This window comes from Haliotis rubra, unplaced genomic scaffold, assembly GCF_003918875.1.
Source record: "Haliotis rubra isolate DU_JTF1 unplaced genomic scaffold, ASM391887v1 Scf115, whole genome shotgun sequence".
Lineage (NCBI taxonomy): Eukaryota > Metazoa > Mollusca > Gastropoda > Lepetellida > Haliotidae > Haliotis > Haliotis rubra.
Window position 1 is genome coordinate 1,238,915 of NW_025765059.1, and position 27,259 is coordinate 1,266,173.

At 39.2% G+C, this 27,259-nt stretch overlaps 1 protein-coding gene across 4 annotated transcripts in view; it reads right to left on the minus strand.

The window, feature by feature from the left end:
* Positions 1-653: 653 nt before the first annotated feature.
* LOC124254498 (leucine-rich repeat serine/threonine-protein kinase 1-like) overlaps positions 654-27,259 on the minus strand; it is an 83,399-nt gene continuing 56,793 nt past the window's right edge. For 2 of the 4 annotated variants that reach the window (XM_046688321.1, XM_046688312.1), the window contains exons 13-29: positions 25,043-25,158; positions 20,934-21,028; positions 18,991-19,119; positions 17,867-18,022; positions 16,503-16,938; positions 15,894-16,021; positions 15,500-15,645; positions 14,694-14,945; positions 13,719-13,951; positions 12,761-13,245; positions 12,114-12,368; positions 11,393-11,617; positions 9,817-9,945; positions 9,135-9,338; positions 8,114-8,296; positions 6,978-7,082; positions 654-5,436 (exon numbers count right to left, since the gene is read on the minus strand). In XM_046688321.1, coding sequence (XP_046544277.1) covers positions 3,559-5,436; positions 6,978-7,082; positions 8,114-8,296; positions 9,135-9,338; positions 9,817-9,945; positions 11,393-11,617; positions 12,114-12,368; positions 12,761-13,245; positions 13,719-13,951; positions 14,694-14,945; positions 15,500-15,645; positions 15,894-16,021; positions 16,503-16,938; positions 17,867-18,022; positions 18,991-19,119; positions 20,934-21,028; positions 25,043-25,158 — 5,155 coding nt within the window. In that variant the 3' untranslated portion in view covers positions 654-3,558. The remainder of the gene's footprint in view (positions 5,437-6,977; positions 7,083-8,113; positions 8,297-9,134; positions 9,339-9,816; positions 9,946-11,392; positions 11,618-12,113; positions 12,369-12,760; positions 13,246-13,718; positions 13,952-14,693; positions 14,946-15,499; positions 15,646-15,893; positions 16,022-16,502; positions 16,939-17,866; positions 18,023-18,990; positions 19,120-20,933; positions 21,029-25,042; positions 25,159-27,259) is intronic. The other 2 variants (XR_006892481.1, XR_006892479.1) reach the window with 2 other exon arrangements.

The following is a 27,259-nucleotide window of genomic DNA, read 5'->3' on the forward strand; positions in this document are numbered from 1 at the left end:
TTTTATATGAAAGAGTTATGTATCAGAACTTCAGTGTTCATAAAAGCACATCCATCACCTGAAATAGCATCTTGTAAATGTCCAAATATAACTCCATACTGTCATGGGCTGACCATCTGATATTTTGAGAAGGGCTGGGGTTTTATCCCCTCTTTCTCCCAGAAAGTGAAACATATTGTCAATGTTGTTTACTTTTTAAATAATGAAAATAATAATGACCTCTCCTCACATACCTCTCAAGCACCTTCCCTTAGACAGGGTCTGTCCTAGTCTCTCACATACAGACCTCCCCTCCCATACCTCTCAATCACCTTCCCTAGACAGGGTCTGTCCTAGTCTCTCACATACAGACCTCCCCTGCCATACCTCTCAATCACCTTCCCATGATAGGGTCTGTCCTAGTCTCTCACATACAGACCTCCCCTGCCATACCTCTCAATCACCTTCCCCATGACAGGGTCTGTCCTAGTCTCTTGCATACAGACCTCCCCTCCCATACCTCTCAAGCACCTTCCCCAACACAGAGTCTGTCCTAGTCTCTCGCATACAGACCTCCCCTCCCATACCTCTCAATCACCTTCCCCTAGACAGGGTCTGTCCTAGTCTCTCACATACAGACCTCCCCTCCCATACCTCTCAATCACCTTCCCCTAGACAGGGTCTGTCCTAGTCTCTCACATACAGACCTCCCCTGCCATACCTCTCAATCACCTTCCCCATGATAGGGTCTGTCCTAGTCTCTCACATACAGACCTCCCCTGCCATACCTCTCAATCACCTTCCCCATGACAGGGTCTGTCCTAGTCTCTTGCATACAGACCTCCCCTCCCATACCTCTCAAGCACCTTCCCCAACACAGAGTCTGTCCTAGTCTCTCGCATACAGACCTCCCCTCCCATACCTCTCAATCACCTTCCCCTAGACAGGGTCTGTCCTAGTCTCTCACATACAGACCTCCCCTCCCATACTTGTCAATCACCTTCCCCTTGACAGAGTCTGTCCCATAGCATATATTATAACACTGGGTTGGAACATAATTGTCTACATCAAGTAAAGCATCACTCACATCATGACAATTTTACAAAATTACATATACTCATAACATGGCAACATTTTCCCTGCACTCCATCCTCAAGACTTTGTCTAAAACCAGGAACCCTGTCATCATGCCGTTACATATCACAGACATATTAATGTCCATATAATCAGTATCACTAGAGTTAAAACAGGAATGTAAGTACAAAGATCAAACATGGCTACCAAAATATGGAAAACAAACTTTGTACTTCTGTTAATACACAAAATACCCTCATTATATTTCAACATGTATATGGCTACATGCATAGATATATATGGAATGGTAAAATCATTTGAGAAATATATAGATCAACACAAGTGCTGAAACAGAACCCATGGGGTTGTGCGATTAACACACAGAAAAATCATGTCCCTCATTATGCTACAAACTTGGTTTGACTCAATAAAATATATAAAGTAATGTTTTGTGTTGTTTGTTATAATATTGATGATATATTCCAGACACACCAGAACAATGTCACCTTAGAGTAGCTAGGGTCCAGGTACTATACGTCCTCAACTAACCCAACAGCATCACAGGAAACAGAACCTGCTGACATGACAATAATCGCCCGAGGATAGATTATTAACTTTGGTACTGGGGAGGGATTCTTCCAATATATTTCACATTATAAATGATAAATGTAAGAAAATGTAACCATCATGGAGATCATAACATACAACTGATCCAAACAATAACAACTGTCCCAGTTCTGATGACAACCTCATCTGTGGCGCCATCATATCTGGCTCATCACAAAGCAATGCCTGCCAAGCTGTCACAACAGGACAAGAGCAGCATATATGGGAAAAGATATCCAAGAAATTATAATGCATATGCAGCGGAATTCTCCGTGATGACAAAATAGATTTAGCAATGGTACATCAGAAAAACCACTTCTTGTGTGATGTAAGGCTTGCAATGACTTGAAAATGCTACCTGTCACTATTGTGACATGTGAAGGGTTTACATGTTACCAGTACATTGCATGTTTCAGCAGTATTAACTAAGTCTGGCATTCTTGGTTTGTCTCTGTGACATGCTTTCATATGAAAGAAAATGTATGTACAAGGGTCCCGATACACAACACGTTTGCAGTGCTATGACATTCATAAGCCTACGAAAAATAATAGAGTTACAACAGGTTGCAATGTTAAGAATGCTTTGTGGATCGGGACCCTGTACTGTAACTGAACTACAACATAAACAGTGGAAGCCCTCTAAACCGGCAGCCCTCCAATCTGGCATGCACTCAATATCAGCACGAGAATTTGGTCCTGGAGGAAGCTAGTTCATTTATGATAATTTACACGCCCTCTAGTCCGGCTTCAGTCTATTCCGTATTTCGGCACAATAAAGACCGCCCAATTGACTGTTTGGACAGCAATTAATGCTCTCTAAATCGGCATCCAGTATCTCGGCTCTCCTGTTGATTGGCTGATTGGCTGAACATGTATTGACAACACAGTGGATTACCATCAGCATTAAGCTCATTGATGTTGCCTGATAAAAGGAGTATGGATAAGGACTATAAAAGCCTAAGTAGGCGAGGTAAATTGGTGAGTGACACGTGTCACTTGTATTATAAATTAATTGTCGGGTCACAATTTATCAGTCGCTCACTGATAAAAGATTTTGATGCAATTCCTCAGCCTACTCAAAAAGATCTTGCACTTAAGAACCAAATTGGCAGGCAAACAGTTTCAGACATTTTGAAAAAGCGTCAAGTGTATGAAACTAAATTCAAACAAAACATCAATAAAAAAAACAACAACGTGTGAATGAAAACAGTAAATTTGACAAAATTAACACACTGACGCATGATTGTTTTTTGATTGCCCGCTGTAAACACATGCCCATTTCTGGCCCTATTTTGAAAGAGAAATCTATTCAGTTTGCTTCAGAATTAAATGTCAACAAGTTTTACGGCACACAGAAAAGTTCTCTAAACCAGCACGCCATCTATACCGGCACTTTTCGCCGGTCCTAACGAATGCCGGTTTAGAGGGCTTCCACTGTATCTACATGTATATGACTGAATTGTACACACTGATCATGGCTATCAAGGCAACCATATCATCATGAGAACTACTATAAACTATAAACTTGGTATGGGCAGGGACACATCAAGTACAGTTAATGATAGGTAAACAAGAGGATTATGACAAAACCTGATAATACTCACATATCTGTAAAACTTTAACACAGGTCTCAATGCTGGTTGGTGAGTGACAATTTGCCATGATATTGATATTAATACTGACTTCGCTCCATATCCAATACATCCTACCCTTATGAAAGATGTGTACAAACTAAATATGGGCAACATCGTTCACTACTGCCCTGAAACATATCAAGTTATGAACCCATCTCTTACCATTAATGCTACAAAAGTGTTCTTGGCATCTAAAAGCAGACCCAATAGCGGGGACAAAAATTAGTATCATAACTTAGCCTATCTTCTGTGAAACAGGAGGCACCTACGAAGCAAGACTGTCTTTCTGTGTCAACTCCCTCTCCTCGTTGGAGATGCTTTTCCAAAAATTGGTGATATCATCCAGCCTTTTTCTTCCCATTGTCTCCCACACAGTCAGCACAGTTTGCAGAGACTCTCGCTTGGGATTCACCCGAACACTGGACACAACCATATTACCTGCTGTTGTCATCATATATACAGGTCCTCTTTTAATCTGTCCTTCCTCCAGCCTTGGGGTTGATGCATTCTCAAGTACTGACAGCTTGGGTCTTCGGTTATTAGGTAGGTTTTCATTGATACCAATAATAAATATCTTGCCATTGCTTGTTCCCACCCATAGTGTATCATGACCAACCTGCATGGATGATACAAGTGTCACAGGTGGTTTCCGGGACTTAAAGTTTGCTGGTATTGTGTTGTATTTAGTGGATAAACTGGGTGAAACTTCACCATGCCCAATGTCATGATGTTGAAGGCAGGGAGAAGAAGCACCTGTTTTCTTAGCAGTTGGGCTTCTTGGTGGTATAGTTGGGGGCATGGCAGATGATACATTTGAATGTGGGTCCAGCTTGTGTGATTGTCGTGGGGATCTAGATGCTGATCTTGTTGGTATATCAGGTGGACAGGGCACTATCAGAGTCAGTCTGCGTGGTGGAACTGGCGGTGGGTTGTCGTGACCTGACATATCCTTATTACACTTAGATCCCTCACCTTTGTCACTGGCTTTGTTGTTGATGTGCTCAGTGGATATAGATTTCCTTGGTGGTGGCACAGGTGGCACGGTCTCCTGTAATGATCTGGATAGTCTGGGTGGTCTGGGGGGAGGTGAAGTCTCCCCTGCTAGCATTGACACCGAACGTGGTCCGCGGGGACGAGGGGGAGGATCTGTCTCACTGCTCTGAGGTGGATCTGCTTTTATCAAAGTAGTTGTTTTCTTATTCCTGGGTGGCCTAACTGGAACTGAATCACTGAGTGGCTTATTACCTAAATCAGAGTTAGGCAATGCTGAGTGCCTGGGTGGTACATTAGGTGACTTTGATGGTGTCACTTTTCTAGGTGTTGCAGAGGAGAGAATCCTTGATTTGTCAGTTACTACTCCTGGTGACTCAATGTATTCATACAAGTTGGTGTCATCATCATCACTGGCTTCATCCACTACATGGCTGTCAGGTATCAATGTTATATAGTCATGTGGCTCAAAGGATCTATGCTTAGTTGTGACAGGCTGTTCTAGATCCACTTCATCATACACATTCTGGCTAGGCCTTGTTAGTTCACTTGCACCTGGCGTTGGGGCAGCTGGTCTCAAGTCGACCAAAGATGCTGATGGACAGGAAGTACTTAAATTGGACGATTTTGCTGCCAAGTTAGTGTCATGAAATTCATCATCATCAGAGCCCAAATCAGACTCTGTGTCACTTTCACTGTCTGTGGAACTGGCAAAGTGTTTATACTTGACATCACTGTTCCTCACATCCAGACAAAACAACAGCTGTCTCAGTTCCGCATCATACTCAAGAATCTTTGAGGACTTTCTGAAAGAGCACCAGACCTGGTTTTCATTAGAAACTAGTTGCTGAATAACAGGATGCTTTGCTAGTTTATTTGCCATACACTCTTGCTTTATGTCAATCTCTTCCTCTTTGAGAAGTGTCTGGGTGCTAACAATCACCACCATGTGTCCACAAGCTACCCACAGTTCTCTGCCCTGGTTGACCAAAGTCATACTACATACTGACTGGTCAACTGATAGTGTTAAAGTCTTCACTAGTCTCCATGTCTTGCTGGCTTTCCTCATGTTGGGCTGATGTGAGTAGATGACAACAGATCCATTGTCAAGTCCCACAAAGACGTGACCTATACTCTCCTCTCCATTATCACTCTGAAGCAGATGTATCAAACAAAATATTTAGTTGTAAAATAAATACATCAAAGCATTAATGAATGGATTAAAAAATATTCACATTAAAATAGAACTGAACGACCAAGATGCCAGCAATATTATGGAACAACAGATGAAAACAGCCACATCTCACAAACGCAGAAAATGAAAGTTTACTAGCTTGCAGATGTATGATGATACAGTACAACCAGAAATTATTGAAAATTTAATGATTGTAATTTTCTTTTAATTTTTTCACTTATTACTCACGTATTAAATTGGAATATTAGCAGAACATAACTCCAGATTCAAAGACAGGTGAACAGTTAGTATTTTCTCAAGTCACCATGGGCAGCAATGCAGGCTTCAATGCGGCGGGGCATACTACTGATCAAAGAAGTTAGAAAGTCGTGGTCCATGCTGTCCCAATATCGGACCACCTCTTCTTTCATTTCAGCAATATTTGTCAGATTTTTCTTATTGACACTTTCCTTCATAAGTCCCCAAACATTTTCTATTGGATTTAGGTCAGGGCTATAGCTTGGCCAATCTAATAATGTCACATTTTGGGTCCGAAACCAGGCCTGTGAATGCTTTGAACGATGTTTTGGGTCGTTGTCCTGCTGGAAAATCTAAACATTTCCATAGAATAAGTGAGCAGATGGAAGTAAATGTGCCTCGAGAATATCTGTGTATCACTCACTGTTCATATTCCCTTCAAATACACAGAGGGGCGTTGCCCCTAACACCGATATGCCACCCCACACGTTAAATTTCGGAGTGTACTTTGGGCGCTGATACAAAGGTTTTTCAGTTTGTTTGGTCCAGAATTTTAGTGTATTAGGAAACAGCCACACAGAACTTTCATCTGAGAAAATCACATTGTCCCAGTTCAGATTTCTAGGCTGTAAGTACCAGTTCAACCTTCGCTCCTTTTGTTCAGGTTTAATGATCAGTGATGGAATTCCTCGACTTTTCTGCCAACCCATTGTATGCAGCTCAGTTCTAATTGTCTCTTTACAGACAGCCACAGTTCCTCTATCAATCATATCCAGCCTTAAGTTTTCTAAACTCATTCATCTGTTTTTAGAAACAAGAATACCAAGCCGCCTCCTGTCACCAACAGTCAATTTTCTGGGCCTACCTGCGCCTCCCTGGTGCTCAATGCCATATCCATTTGCAATATTTTTCAAAACACGATAAACATTGGACAAAGGGTTGCCTGTTCTACTTGAAATCACTTTAGCTGATCTGATGTCCTTGTTATAATACTCTAACATCAACTTCCTCTTCTCTACATCATCCATACTGAGGATCACTGAAAATGCCGTCTGCTAGCAAGTAAACAAAGGGGGATGACTCTTCACAAACTAATGAAAAAGGATTAACAGAGTTGTCTCTCCTGAATGAAAGCACTTGATAGCTGGTCAAGGTTGTTTATACTAGAAATCCAATTAAACATATTCCTAAAATTCTCAATAATTTCTGGTCATACTATATAATTCTGTAAAAATTAATAATAAAATAGTCATGTTACATACCATTTTGTGAAAGATCATTGATGTTGGTATAGCAGCAAGTGAGAATTTTTCCTGACACTTTGGAACACCGATGCTCCCACAACCAAACAGTTCTATCACAGATGCCTGAAAGCGACAGATTTAGATCAAACAAATTTAAGTGTGAAACTGAAACTAACAGGTCTTTTTTCATTAAAATGATTCATATCATCACAGTTACAGTGTATTCTTTTTCCTCAATAAACACACAATGGCTGATGGTCCCTAAAGTATGACCTTACTGAAGTCAGTTGTTGAACATGTGCCTTTACCAGGCTTTAAAACTGAACTGGCTTTGAGCTGCTTCACATGGTGAAGGTACAGGTCTGTTATTCTAGCAGTCTCAGATGCACAGCCTGCTGTACCAAACATAGCTCATATATATGTCACTGACTCACTGTTCATATTACATGCCAACTCTTGAATTAGTTAATTTTCTTATACTCTAGTACTCATCTGAAGTATTTTAATATTCACAGTAATGAACAGAAGGGTCAGCTTTTGTGAACAGTACATTTGTCACTGTACTGAATTTCAATAACTGCAAAACACCTTACAACCAAACGATGCTAATACAGACAACACAGGCAAACCTATTCTATATATGACTTTCAAAGCAACCATTGCATGCAGATCAGTCTTGAAGAGGCCATGGCCTTGTTATAAGGATGATTAATCAACCAATGTATTTTTTTCATTACCATGTTGAAAAACTGTTTAAAAGATCTTCAGCCAGCAAAGGATTATAAGGAATGGGTATTAAATATACACTCCAAACAAGGGTGTATCCAAGACATTATATATGTCTTATAATACTTTTGGAGGGACATTACAGAGATCTACTATTGGCTTGGCAAGTTCATCATCACAAAGATGCACAATTTTGTCTATAAATATACGTGATCAAATTCAAACAAAACCAGAGAAAGTGATGTACAACAATAGAAAACAAACATCTGTATTTCCTCCAAGTTGTAAGTGGTGAGAGCTACCAGTAAGGTAGGGTATTTGTTAACACCTGGTGTCGTCATAGCGATCCACTCATATAATTTGCAGTAGAATATTTTAGGCAGATTACTGAGACTGGTTCATCTCTTGTGTTGATGTTATATGTTTACCTCAGTTCCAACAAACATTGACCTCCCAGCTTTAATCATGCAGCGGACATCAGCTCCTGGGCACTCCTTGCGGGCTACATGGAAACTGGATGTGTCCAGATTGAAGATAGAGTAGCACCGAACTTGTTCCTCTCCTGCCGCCTCCCATACCCACAGTTTGGTCTTTGTGTCAGCAGAGCGGGTCTGTGCATCACACATCACATCATTATTTAAACCATCATAACAGGGCCAAGCAGTCTTTGTGGTAAGACTATCATATTTCTGTTATAGCATTCTGTTAACACCGTGATCACTATGTGAAACAGGGCCTAGCTCTGTACCCAAACAACACAGCATGTTTGAAAGCGTTGTAATATGAATTCATAAATCATAAAATGCACAGATTCTATGATTTATGAAATCAGATTACAACTCTTCGTGTTGTGCTATTTGATGGGCTAAACAAGCAATGTTTAGTTTAAATCCAAAACAAACTTGGCCACATCTACTGTCCGACTTCTGTTTACCGAATCATAAAAAGGGCACTTAAGGCCACATAAAAAATAAAAAATTTTCCCTGTCACTTTTTAAAAAAAATATGGGTTTTATTTTTACATTTACTTTTATTTAGATTTATGTGGAAACATATAACTTTTATCCAATATAAAATCAAACCTTGGAAGTATGAAAAATTCACGCACATTTTGAGAGCAGGTGGTAATGAGAAATAAGAATATCTTTATGTATGGCCTAACTTGGATAAGAGAATGGGTGGAGCTTGTGCTGAATCATTGTGATGGATGGTGTGCATCAATTCATACTGCCTACATTATGTGTTAATTATAAAATGAGCTGTCAAGGAAGCTATTATTGTTTACATGCTCATTATTCCAAATTGATTTCAATTGTCTTTAAATTTATAGAAATATTAATTAAATACAAAGGTGTGCATACTTTAAGCAAATACAGAAGATTTTTTAGTACTCCCCAATAAAGCCAACAATAATGTAGGCAGTTCTCAAGTAATGTATACCCTCCATACCTCTGAGGTGACTGCTGTGCAGGTGACATCTCTGAACTTGGCACCAGGTCCGGCCTGTGTGAGATGGTCACACTGCCCCACAAACTGATGCTGCCGCATGAACGCAGTGATCTCCCTTGCTGATGGCCGCTGGCTGGCGTCATGGTTCCAGCATTCAGACATCAGATACTCCAGGTAAGGGAAATGGGACACAATGTTGAAATTCTGTAAAAGAGGAACATGATCTGCCTGGCTAAAACAATATTTATAAATGCAGCACATTACTTTAGCTAGGTCAATAATGATGTTCAAGAAATACCACTTTGAACATTCCTTTCAAATTCCTATAAAATGGATGGGTGATATTCCATATCTGCAATATTTCAACAATATTGAAATTTTGACTTACAATTCTGAGATTCAAGAAAACTTAATGTTGTAACAATAAATAAGTTGACACATTTGAAACCTGATGTCCATTATGTATCACTCACAGAGATATGTATCCATCGACAACCGTCCCAACAGGACTGTTTGTGATCTGGGGAAGTTTGCAACAAAATGTTCAGTAATACACCTTTGTCCTTCAAGAAGTAAACTTTAGAGCATGATACAGAACTAAATCTCAGAATCTGGGTAGAATTATTGTTTCAAATCAAGGTGATTAATTTGTTTCCATTGAATATTAAAATTAAGAGATTACTTTTATGTCTGGCCTCTTCCTGTCCTTGATAACTGCATGTATGATCTGTGAAAGGTTGACGCACTCGTCATAGGGAAGTCGTCCACTCAATATTTCGTACATGACCATGGAGAAGGAGAAGATGTCAACCTGAAATGAATACCAACCCTTCTGAATGTACATTGACCCATCTTAATGTACTCAACCCATTTGAATGCATACCAACCCTTCTGAATGTACATTGACCTATCTGAATCTACATTGTGAATGCATTGAACCCTTCTTAATGTACATCAACCCATATGAATGTATATCAACCCCCTTCTGATTGTACATTGACCCATCTTAATGTACATCAACCCATATGAATGCATACCAACCCTTCTGAATGTACCCTTCTGATTGTACATTGACCCATCTTAATGTACTTCTGATTGTACTTCAACCCATATGAATGCACACCAACCCTTCTGAATGTACATTGACCTATCTGAATGAACATCAACCCATATGAATGCATACCAACCCTTCTGAATGTACATTGACCCATCTTAATGTACATCAACCCATATGAATGCATACCAACCCTTCTGATTGTACATTGACCCATCTTAATGTACTTCAACCCATATGAATGCATACCAACCCTTCTGAATGTACATTGACCTATCTGAATGTAAATCAACCCATATGAATGCATACCAACCCTTCTGAACATACATTGACCCATCTTAATGTACTTCAACCCATATGAATGCATACCAACCCTTCTGAATGTACATTGACCTATCTGAATGTACATCAACCCATCTTAATGTACATCGACTCATATGAATGTATGTCAACCTATTCTAAATGTACATCATCAAATCGGAATGTTCATAAACCAATATAAATGTTCATCAACACATACGAATGTCTATCAACACACATGAACGTTCATCAACATATGTGAAAGAATTTCAACCCTTGTAAATGTACATTCACCTGTCAACATGTCCACCAGCATATCTGGGGTACATTTGAAATGTACATCAACCTGTCTGAATGTAGATCAACACACAAGAAAGTATCAAACTCCAGTTATCATGCAATATTACAAACAGGGACTACAGTCTTTCTAAAACAGTCTGTGTATATGATTTAATATACATAATGGCCAACTTTACGATTTCATAGATTATATTTTCCTCTCGCATGCTCTTCCATGAATATCTTTCATACACTACAAATCTAAGCATTTCACATGAAGCTATAAGATGTGTTCACGAAAGTGAGGGTTCATCTTCAGAAGGAGAAAAGAAGCAAGACCACAGGTTTTAAGGGCTTCGGGAATCATGTATAAAATTACGTGACCAAGTCTTTGATCCAAGATGTTGATAGTAAATGTTAAAGTTAAAAATGGAACAGACTGCTAGTAGTTAGATATCCTTCCGAAGTTATATAATCAACATTTCTATATTTCATAATTAGGATTGGACTTTCTAGAGCTTCATGCCTCCACATGTTTAAGAATCACAGCTGGATGCAGACACATTCATACAACTGAAATTTTCTGTGATACAGTATTCCCTTGAATCCACTCATATCCACTCACCTTCTCAGTATATATTTGTTTGTTCATGATTTCCGGTGCCATGTACCCTGGTGTGCCCACAAACCCGCTGAGTCCTTGTGATGTGGCAAACTTGGAGATGCCATAGTCAGATAGTTTGACATTGTGTGTGTCAGCAACATCAAGAGAACAGATCAGTACATTGTCAGATTTCAGGTCCCGGTAGGTGATGCTGTGCTGATGGAGATACTCCAGGCCTTTGGCCACCTATTGTACAGACATACAGTTGCAGAAACCGAAATGCATTTATTTAAACATCACTACTGTTACCATCTCTTGGAATGATGCAAGGTATTCCCAGTTCCTTGACATATGATCATGATGTGCAAGGATTATAGTAACAATGCCAGGAGGCATCAGTTCATTGATAATACAGGTGTACTCATGAAATACACATGCATATAAAGGACTCGTAACATTATGTATACTGAATTACTAACACTTTGATACCTGAAATCTGTCAGTGTAGTGAGACATACTTAATTTTTCACATTTACAACATAATAATTTTCATTAGGTTACCTTGTATACAAACAATATTTAAACAATGAACAAAATATGTTTTCAATATACCTTCCAGCTCATAATATTGGCAACACTAAGATACAACTGTTGGGACCATCTGTAAAGCCTTCACATTCAGGTGAGCTTACAATTAGCTAACTTGAGTGAACACATGTAATGGAATTGACAAAGTATTTACCTGATAGATGATCTTGTATGTGATATCCTTACTAAAAATTGAAGAGTATGTTTTGTTTTTGTCTTGGAACTTGTTGAAGTGTAGCTTTGCTACCTCCATGTCAAGGACATTTCTGAGGGAGCCAAGCTGAGCAAGTTCCATAGTGATGTACAAGTAAGGCTGTAAGGACAGGCCTAAAAACGACACGATGCATGGATGTTGAAGCTTGCTCAAAACTGCAACTTCTTTCCGGAACTCAGAAAAAGCCTTGTATGCCTGGAATGAAATCCTCAGTACTTCATCTGACGGCTGAATAATTTCAAAAGATTGAAACAATATTCTTCTTTATATACAGTAATATTAACATCACTCAAGAGTGCCCGACATTTCTGGTGTCCCCCGCCGTGATGTTGCTGGAATATTGCTAAAAGCGGCGTAAAACCAAACTCAGTCAGTCAGTCAGTCAAGAGTGCCCGAAATAACCTCACCTGTAATCTCGGATTCTGTATTTTTTCAACATATACTACTTTCACTTAAAAATGAAATAAAAGATGCTAAAAAACATAATCGATCAATGTGTTTTGTGAAGGTTGTTTTAGTTGGCTCAATCTGAGCAAAAAGCAACTGCAGAACTTCTGCACAATCTAAAACTTTATGATAATCCTCACCTTCAAACTATTTGCTTCTTCTACTGAACTCCTCTCCTGTGCAACATTTCCATAGATGCCAGCATCCTGGCTCCCTTGTGTGGACATGCTGGCAGAGCCACTGTCTAGACTACTCTGTGGGCTCTTTGCAGCAATGGAACAGTGGAACATCTTGATTGCAACATCAGTGTCCTTATACCGGCCCCGAAACACAGCCCCTGCTGCACCAGTTCCCAGGGACTTATCACTTATGTTCATCAGGGAATTATCCAGGAAGAATTTCTTTGGTAGTTCCTTCAAGAACATCTCAGGGACAAGATCCTCCAATTGAACTCTTTTTCCTCGAGGACAGATAATTTCACCTTGATTGAGAGTAGTCAGAGCACATGTCTGGATATCAAAATGGGTCATGCTGACCACAATGCCAGCATCATCCTTCACTGGGTCATAACAGTGTGGGCAGACTGTAAACACACTGGGAAGTTCATCCAAGAAATCTTGAAAACCTAGAATAAGCAAAATCTACATGTATCCTGCATGTCCACTTTATCCTCACACCCACACATAATGCATGCCAACCAACACTTTCAAATATCATTTCTTGAAAGAACAACACTATTTAAGAACCTCATTGAAACAGCTATGTTTCAGTCACCATTCACTGGACATAATTCTTGTAATGAATATGCTCCATAGAACCAAACCTTCCTGATTTAAGTAAAAGCTATCGTTTCAGAGTAGATGTATGTGCTTACTCTTTTATAATCACTCGAAGGAGGAGCAAACTTATACTCTGAAACAGTGTGTTCCTAACAAATAAAGATGTTGACATCAATATAATTCTCTCCCTTATGTTCATCATTTAGAAAAAGACTTGAAGCAAAACAAACAAATAATTCATATGAACAGAAATTACACACAAGAGATGCCCTGAACTCCTACTTCAAGCGCTACATAGTCAATAGTAAAACAAATCTACCTGGGAAATAGTCCCTCAGTATATCATCCAACTCATCCACGATGATACCCATTGCTGACAGACCGCGGCTGCTAGGGGCCACAATGGTGATGAGGATGCCAACTCCGAGGTCTTCTGGGGGTGGTTTCCGGTAGTTGACCGACTCAATCAGGAAGTAGCCAGCTTCTGGTGATGCCACCCGGATCCCTTCTCTCCAGTAGGTGATGTCCTTGTTCTTGATAACAAAACCTCGACTAGGATAGGTGAGAGAGTGTAACAATTAACTAGTTGTTTCACAACAGTTGGCAACCCATTGGTCTCCATTAGCCTATGCTTACTAATGGGATCATGTGGTCAGGCTTAGTAACATAGTTGCTGTCATAGATAGATCTATGCTCAGGATATCAATCATGGGATTGTATGGTCCAGACTCAATATTGCTCATGATTCAGTTTTATGCTGCTTCATCAACATCTCAGTAACTAATATTGAACTTCACACATTGCACCCATATAGCAAATAAACATGGTTCATTGACTTGGATTTTTATATCTATAAAGCAATATATAACACTGACCTTTGCTATCAGGAAATTGAAATGATGAAATTAATTATCAAAGTTATGTTTCAATACACCTCAACATGTTTATCAAATATATGTTCATTCAAAATGTTTGTACTTACTCGAACAGTATTGTTCAGATGTACATAAATATTTTAGATATTCACAAATTACTCGGGGTTTTATCATTTGTAAAAACATATCATACTGTAAACAGCAGGTACAGATACAGGTGAGTATTAACTTTATATAAACCCACATAAATTTATTTTGTTATTTATCTAGTAGAGTTGAACCAGACAAACAGAAAGGGGTCAATATGTAAACATTACAAACCAACTAACAAGATAAGATGTTACAGGAGATTTCCAAGTACCACTCCATCACAAAGCTTAGGTATATGTATACTTGTAAGGAGCATGAGATCTACTCACCTACTGCTTCTATGCTTTAGTTCACTGGACAGCCTCTTGGACGTTTCTGCTGCCTTCTGTGTGTTCAGAAACCAAGGAGTCTGAGAGAATCTCTCAGTAGCTTTCAGCAAGCGAATAATGAATCTGCTCCATAGTCTGGGAGGAATGTACGTCAGCTTGTACAGGCGGTAGATCTTCTTACAGCCATCACTCTGGCTGATGTCTGCTGTCATCATTGGCTTCTCCTTGGGTAGTTTGTATGGAACCAGCAAGCTACAGCATCAAATTGAAACAATAACATTTGATTTAAATTTTACAGAGAAACATATTTTTACAAAAGATGCCAGAGCAGTCCCCTTAGACCATTATTGGATCATATGTTGCCTTCAGCTTGCCTTTGGAGTAGTTGCCTTAGGTAGCTTTCTTTCCAGTTTTGGCTCTAGCCAATTTTCTAAACTGTATTAATACCAAGAGTTACAGGGTATGTAAACCACTGTGAGATGCCAGATGGAGGGGAAACAAACTGAAGAGGCTGAGGCTGGTCAAAGTTGCCTTATATGATGGAAGAACTCAGGAAGAGTGTGACTGATGCAAATGTGTAGCCGGCAGTCCTAAGGAACCAATACAACAAAGTACATAACACAGTAATTCTCTGCAAACAATGTAACAGTCTGTACAAAAACATTTTAGTCATGTCAATTTGAATAGATTAGTATCATTATATGAACTATTATCAGCTGAGAGTACTGGATCATCAGAATGTTACAAGACTTTGGATTAGTGACTAAAGCGTAGACTGTGCACATGGACAGAACGCATCATCTTACTTTTTGCCATCATCTGTTTCAACCACAATCTCTGACCGCTTCAGCAGCTGAACATATTGAAGAAACAGATCATCAGGAAACATCTTCTCCTTGAACCGCTGATACAGCTGTGTTACTGGAATCTTGGCAGTTGTTGATATTCTTTTCTGAAGATTCGTGTTAAAGAAAGTTTGTTATGACCTCATACTTATCAAAGAACGTTTATAATGATATATCACACTAAGTATATGTCAAATTACCAGGGATGATATGGTAGCTTAGTGGTTTAAGGGTTCATACTGAAGACTTGGGTACAGTTAGAAGAAAAAAAATTGTTGTCCCCCACCATGATATTGCTAGAATATTGCTAAAGACTGTGTAAAACCACACTCACTCATGCACTCACTCAACTTACTGTATCAATGGCAATTAGTGCTAGGAGTTCCTGCAGCCAGACTGGATCAAGGAAGTACAAGAAGTTTAGGCCTTGCAGCTGCTCATTGAAGTGAAGCAGAGCTCCAACCTCCAACAGGTACTTCAAAGCTGCACAACACAACACACAGCATACCAATAAGAATGAAATCTGATTTTAGAAACTTAAACACAAAGAGAGAGACTATCAATAATGAAGAGAGTTAATGTTGTTTTACAGCGATTATCACAGAGGCCAGTGAAGAATCAAGTCTATAGTCCAGGACTATGACTCCCAGATGACAATGGTCCATAACTATAATACATTTTGTCAGGGCATGATGACAGATAAGAGCAACATGCTGGCAATATGAATGCCTTTGCTTCAGGATGAGTGAGGGAGTTTGGTTTAACACCTTCAAAACAGTATTTCAGTTTTGTCACGGAATGTCAGCCAGCTGAGGGGGGCAAGTTCCGCTGTGATACAGGCCTTGGAAAACATGTCATTTTGGTGACATGTCTAGGATCATATTCAAGGCAAATCTGCTATATGATCCCTCAGGATTTTAACGTGTGGCTTCAACATATTTCCGAGTGTAAACCACCACCTTACCATTACTTGTGTCATCCAACACCAGGATGTCATTGTAAGGCAGTTCATCCAGCAGACTCTGAAAACCTTCTTCTGTGAGATATGGAGGCATCTTCATCTTCTCCAGCTCCTTCCTCTTCTTTCTGACCAAGTCCACTAACAAGCGATAGGACTGTGGAATCTTCATTCCAATTAAGCACTCATGACTTCGCCGTGCATGGGCCATATTAACACCTGTCTCATAGATTATTTTCTTGAGTTCATCCACACCTTCCTTGGTAGCACAGGACACTATTTTGAATTCCCTGAGAAGAGGATAGTGTTCTTTTACTGCAGTCCTGGAGAATGTACTGCATATTTTTTTAGCAAGATCCGTAACTTTTATGTTTCTGGTCACAGGGTCAAGTTTGTCATAGAAAGTACCAACCAAGAGGACAGTAGCTTTGTGTGCATTAGCCTGCAGAACAAATATGAAAGCTATGTTTATATCCATTAAACTGTACAAGTTATAAATTTGCAGTGAAAGTTCATGGCAAAGAGCAGCCTATGAAAACCAAGGCAACTAATGAAACAATTCTGAGTAATTTGTTTAGCTAGTGACAGGAAATGGCCTGAAGTGAAGTAAACTGCAGTGTGTCCTATAATATTCATGATCAAAGTTTTCATTATTTTAATACTTTTGCCCTTGAACATACAAAGGTATTTGATGCAAGTGATAACCTTCACATCAAAGATGGTAATTTGACACTATTTTCATGCTTCTGATTTCATGAAAAAGACTACACCATCCTGATGATGTCATGCAACTGTTTTTGCCATTGATTCTGAGTCATGTTTTCACTGGCTATTCTGAACCTGCATTTTGACAAGTAAAACTGATGTAGCTATACTTCATTATACAATATTATAGATAAATAACACATCACCCTTAGGCCAGACCAATTTTATTTCTTGTTTTACAGATTTTTGTCCTAAGAACCTAAATCAGGAGGGAAATAAATAAAAAATAAAAATCACCAGTCAAAGTAATATTCCTTTTGCATACTAAAAGTATTTTATTTTTGGCAAGTTATGAAGTGTATATGGGGCAAATAACAATAAAAAAATTTTGGGTAAGTTTACATTTTTTGCCAATAAAAACATGAGGATTTTATTTTTGGTGCGGGGAAAATTAATTACTTTCTTTTTTCTTATTCTTGAAAAAATACGACCGTCGGATCCGTAAAACAAGAAATATAATTGGTCTGGCCTTATCATAGTTTAAGTGTCTCAAATCTGTTGATTTTGAAAGGAGTCCCAAACATGTACCAGACAATGGAACTTGAGCATCTTCTTGTACACTGTGCTAAACAGGAGTAAAACATCTGATGTAAGGTTTCACTCACCTGAATCTGACAGAGCCATTCCTGCAGATGCTGATAGTCTTTCCGCAAGTCAAATACCAGCAAGTACAAAGCATTCTGGGTGAGGAAGCACTGATGGATGATGGTTAGGTCAGGGTTGCCTGGTAACTCCCACACATTGAACTTGATGTCTGGTTTCTTTTAGAATATTAAAAACATAAGAGCTACAAATGTTGTTAACAATTAAAAGTGTCTTGCCTGTCTGTTCTGCAGCTGGATACAACTCGTGTTTTTTTAATAGGACTTGCACACACTGCAGAAACTGTAAATATGTAATTAATCCTAATGGAAATTATTTTGAAAGTTTTGTAGAAAGGATTCTGTTAAAGAAAAAAACAACTACTTGGCAAAATCGAAACTATAAGGAACATTCTGTAGGCTGTTGTCTGGTGTTGAACATGTATCAAATGCTATTTCATTATTTGTCGAGAGAGAGAAACTTATGAGTTTATTTACTAAATGTGTAACAATTAACATTGATAATGGAGTAATATTACTGTCAAATTATTTCTCTATGACAAGATGAACTTGATAGTATATGGGACTACCCTTTGACAATCAGTCATTTTGACAGACATAATTATAACAATTAAAGTCATGTATAAACAATGTCCATCGTATTCACTCAACCACATGCCTTTCTACATCTACACTAGGAGTAGTTCTAGCAGTATAAGCAGATTGGGCAATCTGGCATCTACACCGAGTATACAGTAAGAGTTACCTCCCTTAAATTCCAGCGGAACAAGGAAAAGAGATAAGGAAAGTTGTGTTCACTTCTTATTGTATAAGGCAAATACTTAAAAACATAGATAACTAATAAACAGTATGTTTCTGTGAATAACATTAATCCTTCTATATGAAGTTAGTAAATGCTTGGGAGACTTCTGTTTGCAGCTATCAGAATGATGTATGATGAGAATGTAGTACTATTTGTGATATTCTTTTCAACAATGGAGCTCTTAATAACGTGACATCAACAAGAGAAATTAGCACGGCATTCAGATCTCTTGGTGTCATAGTTATTTGTGATGAAACGTGTATTTCAGTCCAACGTAATTAAATTCTACTTCAACAGGGACAAAATCACATATGAAATGTCTCACACTTGATGGCAGCAACATCTGGTAGACTCCCTTGGCTGTCAGTTTCCACTCAGTTGTGTTTATCTTGTCTCCATGCTGCTGTCCAGCTGTACCCTGGAGAAGGCTCAGCAGAGTTGTCTTCCCTTTGTCCTACAAACAATCAGACTCTTCCTAACTAACCAAACATATTTCTGACTCTGATACATTAGGACATGGCCAGAACCAAGCAAGCAGTAACTGTTCCCAGTTAGCCTTGGTTCAAAGGTTCCTACTTGACAGTGTTCTCAGTATTTGGAGGAGTTTGTCCTAAGGCACAATATTTCCGGAATCCAGTTGCTTATGTGTTTGATGCAGTTGTTCAGTTAGTGACAGTTTTCTCTAGTCAGACCCAAGATGAACTTTACATTAGGGTGTCTTTTCATATGTCATAGTAAGGTCAAGAAAGGACACAGTTATTTAGGATGTCTTTATTTGATATTTCCAGAACAGTTTCATTCTTACTTTCATGTGGCACATTTACATGTGTTTCCTGAATCTTTGAAATAGAATTGTTATACTAAGCTTGGAATTGGTTAAAATCTGTTCTAAGATGCCTAGCGGTTAGAACAATCGAAAAAAAAAACATTATCAGACAATAAAGGTATAGTTTTTTGATGACGTAACGATTGAATGACGTTATCCCGTCACTGCGCCATTCTAGTGTGCCCCCTCGTAATCGAACCATTTTACATTACGTCACAATGTAAGCGACGTCACGATGCATGTCAGTTGTCATCGCCTCGTACAGCCTCCTACAGTAAACTACTGCGTTGCATCCCGCTTCTTGGTTTGCAGTTGCTTCACTCACCTAACATCACTGGTGGAAACATTACGTTTATGTTTTCTGACTTTTTAAATGTCTCAATTCTACTCGCAAGTTTTCAGCGACACGGTAACGTTAAGCAATGTTTACATTCCCACAATGCAATCGTGGAATGTCACTAGACTACTCAGCTTCGTCTGGATGTACTGATCTAAACATACGTTGGTAGTAGAAATGCGACGTTCACATGGTTTATGTTAATCACAGATGTAATTAAAATACTTTAGAGAAGATATTTAATCCGAACGTAAACCGTCATGAAACTGTTTATCATTTGTTTTTCTGGTAACGTTCGTCTTAACGTAGGGGGGCAGACACATCAATAGAACAGAGCGCCAGTTAGCCCTGTGTGAGGATTCTTAATTTAGGTCACCGACACCGCCGTTTGTTTTCTGCCTTAAATTAATCGTAATTATCCTTAGAAAGTATTAAATTGGGCATCTTAGAAAAGAAATACAGTTCGCTCTACCACCATGTATAGTGTAATAAAACACACTTTCTCCCTGAACTATTATGACTTTAACTATAATAGTTCAGGGCAAAAGTGTGTTTTATTACACTATACATGGTGGTAGAGCGAACTGTATTTCTTAAATAATTGATGATTGGTCCATTACATCCAATCAACCATTGAAAATAATTGGTTAGCGACATTTATGAAATGTTCCTGTTATATTTGTTACTGCACAAAAAACTAAAGAAAAAATATGTAGTTCTTTGAGGGTTTTTTTTTCAAATTGCACAAAATGCATTTGCAAATGTCACATCTATAAAGGAGGACTAGTATGTTAGGAACATAATTTTCCTGAAGTCTTTTAGATAAATCCAATCATGACTTGGAATGAGCTGTAGAGCTCATGAAATGTAAATTTAATGACACAGACAAAACCAAAAAATATTGTTGATGCAAACAAGTGTTCCAAAATTGTTTGTGTTCGATTATGAGAAAACATGTTCAATTGCTTAGTCGTTTGGTCACTGCAACCGATCTTCGATTATTTCAATTAATCGGACCACCACTAATTGTCATGCACAAAAATACTTATACAGCCTCAATAGGCAACCAAATGCCTATTGCTGAAAACTAGTGTTGTTGCCTCACCTGGGGTCCAAGAACAACTAGTTTCAGTCGGTTGTTAGGTTCACTTTTTCTCAGGAGTTGCCTCAGATAGTCAATAAGTTCTGTTGTCTTTTTGTCTGTTACAACAGAAATATTTTACAGTATCTTCACATATGGACAAGAGGATTAAAACAGTAGGCTGCACCTACACAACATGAAATGGTCTGATATGATCTAATCATTACATCATCCATTTATCAGTTGGCACTGGTGATCTCAAATCACAAGGACATAGCCATTGTGTGCTTATTATGGAAAGAGAACTCTCAGTAAATGTGCAAAATATAAATCAGTATAATGCACACAAAAATAACTTCCTTGTGATATCTGTACTGTTTGGGCTGACAAACCACTAGATAAATACTTTTATTTGAAAAAGTGCAAGATAAAAAGGTTTACTTTCATGTAAACTTGTCCCCTTAAGGTTTGTTTGTTTAACACTCAGCAGTATTCCAGCTAAATGGCAACAGTCTGGAAATTGAGTCTGGAACAGACAATCCAGTGATCAACAGTATGAGCATTGATGTACACAATGGGGATACAACGTGTCAAACAAGTCAGCATGTCTGACCATCCCATCCCATGCCTCTTACAACAAGCATGGGTTATTGACGACCGATTCTAACCAGAATCTTCACGGGTTCATCCCTTCAAGGACGAATATCTTTCCAAATGTCACTGCACTTTATAATTTATACAAAGAATGGAGATGTATAAACAAACAATATATCTAAATGATACTGATGTCACCGTTAACTCGTACCATGGAACAGTAATAATTAAAGCTGGCTATCGCTCACAATATGCAGATCGATAATCGTTGCTGAGTAAAGAATCAATAATCAACTGTAATTGTAAACCTCTCCACCAAACTAATGTAGGCAATAACAGGACACAATCGTAACAATGTGCATACAAAACAGACATCGACTAATACTACAATAACAACTGAAGATACTTCCTGTTGAGACCAGGAGTGTGTTGTTTACATTGCAGTCTTAAGCGTCAAGAAACTGCATCAGTCATTATGTCTTGATTAGGGCTCTGACGGGTAGCAAAAAGCGGACTCGAGTACCTGGGGGATAAAACCCCACCCGGAATCGAGTACCCAAAAAATATAGTACAAATTTTAGTGAGAGATATGTGCATCTGTTTTAGGTAGTTTTCAATGGAATTTCACACAAGAATGCCGCACTTTTAAAGGTATAAGTTAACGTTTATATTGAATTGAAACCTTACACGAATTCTTTCCTTAAAACGCGTGGTTCTCAATTTGACCAACACAAACCTACTATCATTGACTTATTTGACTAGCATCGGTCTATGCAGGGCCACATTACTCAACTGAGCACTGGCGCAAACAGCCCATAGCAGAAACCAGTTCATGTGAAATATAGCATCACATGTCGCAACACGTGGTTATGAATACACAAAATCGAGAGTTTGAAAAGCTTTGACACTGGGGTAACAATGAGGTTCAACCCACAATGCAGACAACAAAACTCAGAAAAAACAAGCCATTGTCAAAATCAGAACATACATACTGAGTCAAAAAAGAAACTTCACAAAATGTCATTTGAAAAATAATGAATACGTGTAACATCTCTGATACGTGATGATACGTGTAACATCTATGAATCCGAAATGGGATCCCTATCTTTCGACTCTAGAAATACGTTAGCAAAACCCACTCAAACCCATCCATTCCTCGTGCAAATGATGTTAGTGCCAAATCAGGTTTTGCACGTGCAGTCGATCACGTGATCTTGCATCGAAGTTTTCTTCATATGCACGTGTTTGCATATGAAGAATTGAAAAAACACTTTTAAACAACAGTTCTAACGGTACTTGAAATGCCACGATTGTCAAATGTGCAACGTGAACGTGCCGTTGGCATGTTGCAAGTGGGAAGATCAGTTATTGACGTCGCAAGAGCAATGGGATGCAGCCGTCATACTGTGTATGACTTGCGAGGTCATCTACAACAAACTGGCACCACTTCTGATCGCCCAAGGTCGGGTCGTCCACGTGTGACGTCATGAGCAGAAGACCGTCAATCGTCCTCGTCACCGACGTGACAGATTTCTGCCGGCTACACGAACCAGGGCTGAGATGTTTAGAGGTCGACTGTCCTCACAGACCATTCGAAATCGGGTTGCGGGCTGCCAATCTCCATTCTCGACGTCCATATCGTTCTCGCCAATATTGATGCCGTTTCATCAACGTCAACGCCTCTGCTGTGGGCCCAACGTCACCTCTGATGGACCCAGAGACTGGAATCGAAGTCGCCTTTAGCGATGAATCCAGGTTTACCCTCAGATTCGCGGATGGCAGGCACAGAGTCTGGAGACGACGTCGTGAACGGTATGCCCAATGTTGTGTACAGGAAGTCGACAGATTCGGGGCGAAGTTGCATGGTGTGGGTGCTTTCTGTGGGAACAACCGTTCCTGACTTCTGGTCATCCGTGCAAACCTCACAGCTGCTGCTTACGCGACCAGGTGTTCACCCCTGAACTCGTTCCTTTCATGGCGGCTCATGGCCCAGGTCTACAGTTCCAGCATGATAATGCTCGGCGGCATACCGCGATGTTGACACGAAATTTCCTTCAAAACGCTGGAATCAACATCATGGACTGGCCATCGAGGTCCCCTGACCTCAATCCAATAGAGCACGTTTGGGATGCACTTGGGAGAAGGCTTCGTGGTCTTAGGAACCAACCTCAGAATTTGCAGGAACTTGGAGCTGCCTTGCAAGAGCAATGGCGCAGAATCCCCAACCACATGTTCACAAGCATCAGGTAGTCGATGAGGAGACAGTGTTTGGCAGTGGTAAATGCGCGGGGTGGCCATACACGATATTGAACTGAGAAATTTCGCATTTTTATTCTTGTGACTTGACATTCTGTATACCCATGTTTTGGAACGGCAGTGTAGCCTAATGGAACTGATTATGGCACTGTCAGTGTATCGAGTACATCACACAGATCTCAGCAATGAAATAATAACAATTTAACCATCTTACCATCTCTTGTTCTTTTATAGTGCCCTGAAGAAAGAATGTGAAGTTTCTTTTTTGACTCAGTATATTAAATCACATTTCGTTTAACCAATATCAAATGTGAATTTCTTTGAAAAGATTGCGCATTGTAACAAAGTGCATCATGGACGATCCTCCACCCGTCTAGTGGCAAGAATGCATGATTTTAGATCCCATCATCTGTGATGTAATTCCCTGTGACGGTGATGTAACCGTGGGTGGCACAGCTGGTCCACATATCTGTTGTCAAAGATACGCCAGGGGACTGCTTTAGAATATCCTTCAGCTGAGTTTTGGTGTCGGCATATTCCTTCATAAGGTACTATGGATGGTCTTTGGACATGGTACGATATAACTGGGATTCAGTGAGTGACAAAAATCACAAAAACCATTACCTTTAACAAGGTTCAAAGGTCTGAGGTCATTAACGCACATCATCATGGCCTTGTGTGTGAGTGTCTCGTATGGTTTTGAGTCATGCTTTTTTCGGTTGTAACCCCCAAATATCCCTACGTCAGCGTGGCTTGCTTTTTGACTGGATTTTGGGAAGAATTGTCCACACTTGTGTTTCATGTTAAGATATTTTTTCCTTGAGCTTGTTCAGTACCCGGCATAACTTATCATAATGCCGCAAAGGCGACACTTGGTTTTGTGTTTTGAAGTGTAAAGATCAAAATGGGCCCATACGTTCGACCTTTTATAATCCATGGCACGTGGTCACGTTTAGTTTAGAGTTATCTATCTTTGTCGGGTACTCGAGTCCTGGAATTTGGACTCGAGTCCTGCCTTACCGGCCCCTTTGCCGGGTACTCGAATACCCGTCAGAGCCCTAGTCTTGATTCATCAAACATAACAATAAGAAACATACTTTCATTTTATCTTTCATTTTTATGAATATCGATTAGTCTCCCGAGCCTATCGATAATCGCAAGCTAGATCAATCGCCTGACTGATTATTCAATCAATCGTTCCAACACTAGTTATAAGTAAGCAAACCGCTTCTTCACCAATCAAGATTTCACTTTTATGAAATATAACATGTTTCAGTTCCTACCAGTGAGAAGTTCTGGTGGTATGGACGGATCGGTGATCTTGTTTCCAGCCAACAACAAATCTTGACACTGCTTCAACAGACCTAACTCCAGTGGGAGAGTCTTCATCATTGGGTTTCTACACAGCAAGCACAAATATATATCAAGCTTCACATAACATGTATCATTTTGTTAATATGAACATAAAAACAAGTAATGAATTTCACCACCTAAATCAGTTGATTTACATAGTTCGCATAGTTTCAGTAACTGGTATATTTTTCCACCTGACAGCTTCAATGGGCAGATTATGATTTGTTGTTCTGAATTCTAGCAATACATGCCAAACACATTTATAGTAGATTTACATATTTTCAAATCTAAGGGAATCATTTTTAAAGACGCTGTACATAGTTCTTTGCAAAATTGTAAGTTGATATCAAAGGGTTTGTCTTTAAGTTGATTGTTATTTAGAACTTTGAGACATTTGTGATTGCCAAATACAATCATAAAAAATATTTTTAAGAAATGTCAACCAATTATATTTGTATCGTCCTAAAATCACAAATTCACTATGCAAGATAACAGTCATTAATCAATCAATGCATTTCTCTTGCTGCGCTGCCACGTGCATATTACATAACATATAATACATTCACACCATCAAACATTTTTAGGGGCGGTGGGGTAGTCTAGTGGTTAAGGCGTTCGCTCGTCACGCCGAAGACCCGGGTTCGATTCCCCACATGGGTACAATGTGTTAAGCCCATTTCTGGTGTCCCCGCCGTGATATTGCTGGAATATTGCTAAAAGCGGCGTAAAACCAAACTCACTCACTCAAACATTTTTATAACCCAATCTTAGATTGAATAATTACATGAGAAATGCCTATGTGAACCCCTGATTGCTGTATATCATTGCCAAAGGTATTAACTAAGCATCAAGTGAATGCTGACAACAACACAAGTGTAGGAGTTATACAATAAAACATAGGAGACAAGTAGGGAGTAGTAAGTGTTGTATTGTGTGCTTAACTGCAATGGTAAGAGTCGTCGCTGTTTTCAGTACATTAACCATACTTCAGTGATGTAAAATTAATGTGTAAATGTAACTACTGTGTACTGAAATACATAATGTAATTTTTAGAGTAAAATTGATATTTTATACTTATCCTGACTCATGCTCTTTTGCTTGTCTTCTTCTTCTTGCGAACATAGTGGAACACTTGTATCTCCTTATTTGAAGCTCCCTTCAAAATAAAATCACTAATTGGTACTCACCACGAGTTGCTCCCCTTTGCTTCCCCTGGCGGGAAAGGTGTCGCCACCCTCTGGCCATGTGCTCCACTCTCTCCTGATTTAGCGAACCCAACACTTGAATTTACAGGAAATCCAAAGTGTTATGTGGGGAGGATGGGAGGAGCTAACCTCATGAGTCAGGATAAGTATAAAATATCAATTTTACTCTAAAAATTACATATTTTCCTTATCCTGACTCATGCTCTTTTGTTTGTAGCATCCTACGGAACGGAGGTGGGTAACAGAATACTTTGGATTTATAATTAGTGATTTTGTATAGATATACTGTAATATCCCTACGGGAACTTCATGAAGGCTTAGATTTAGGATGTTTCCTGTATAAAGAAAACCATAGGTTATATAAAGCCATTAAAGGGAATTACATTATGAATATATTGAACAATACATATAAATTATATATATATATATAGGTGACTCTGATAGAGGCACTGAAATTGACTATACCAAAGTATATGCTTAAGGTTGAATACTTAAGCTGAACATATATACATAGCCCTAAAACTCGTAGAGTTATAAGCTAGATGAGTATGTATAAAATACATATTAATCTTGTGAGGATAATATTTTAACGCCCTCGAGGGACTGTCAGTTGCTGAGCGAGGACCAGTGGTCCGAAATGGTGAATGCCAGAGACATCTTCTGTAGTGATGTCTCTCAGGTAGTGATTAGCAAATACCATGTTAGATTTCCAATAGCATCCTTCCATAATCGTGTTCAAGGAACAGTTACCGTGTAGGGCGAGGTAGAGGCCAGTGCCCTGATCTCATGTGGATTTGATGCTGTTGGTGGGTCCAAGCCTGCTGCCTTGTAGGCACGAAGAATGACAGTCCTTATCCAAATAGATATTGTAGGTCCGTGACACTTCTGTTTGATTCGTAGGCGATAAGGGGATGAATAAACGTTTGAGAAATCTTCTCCTTG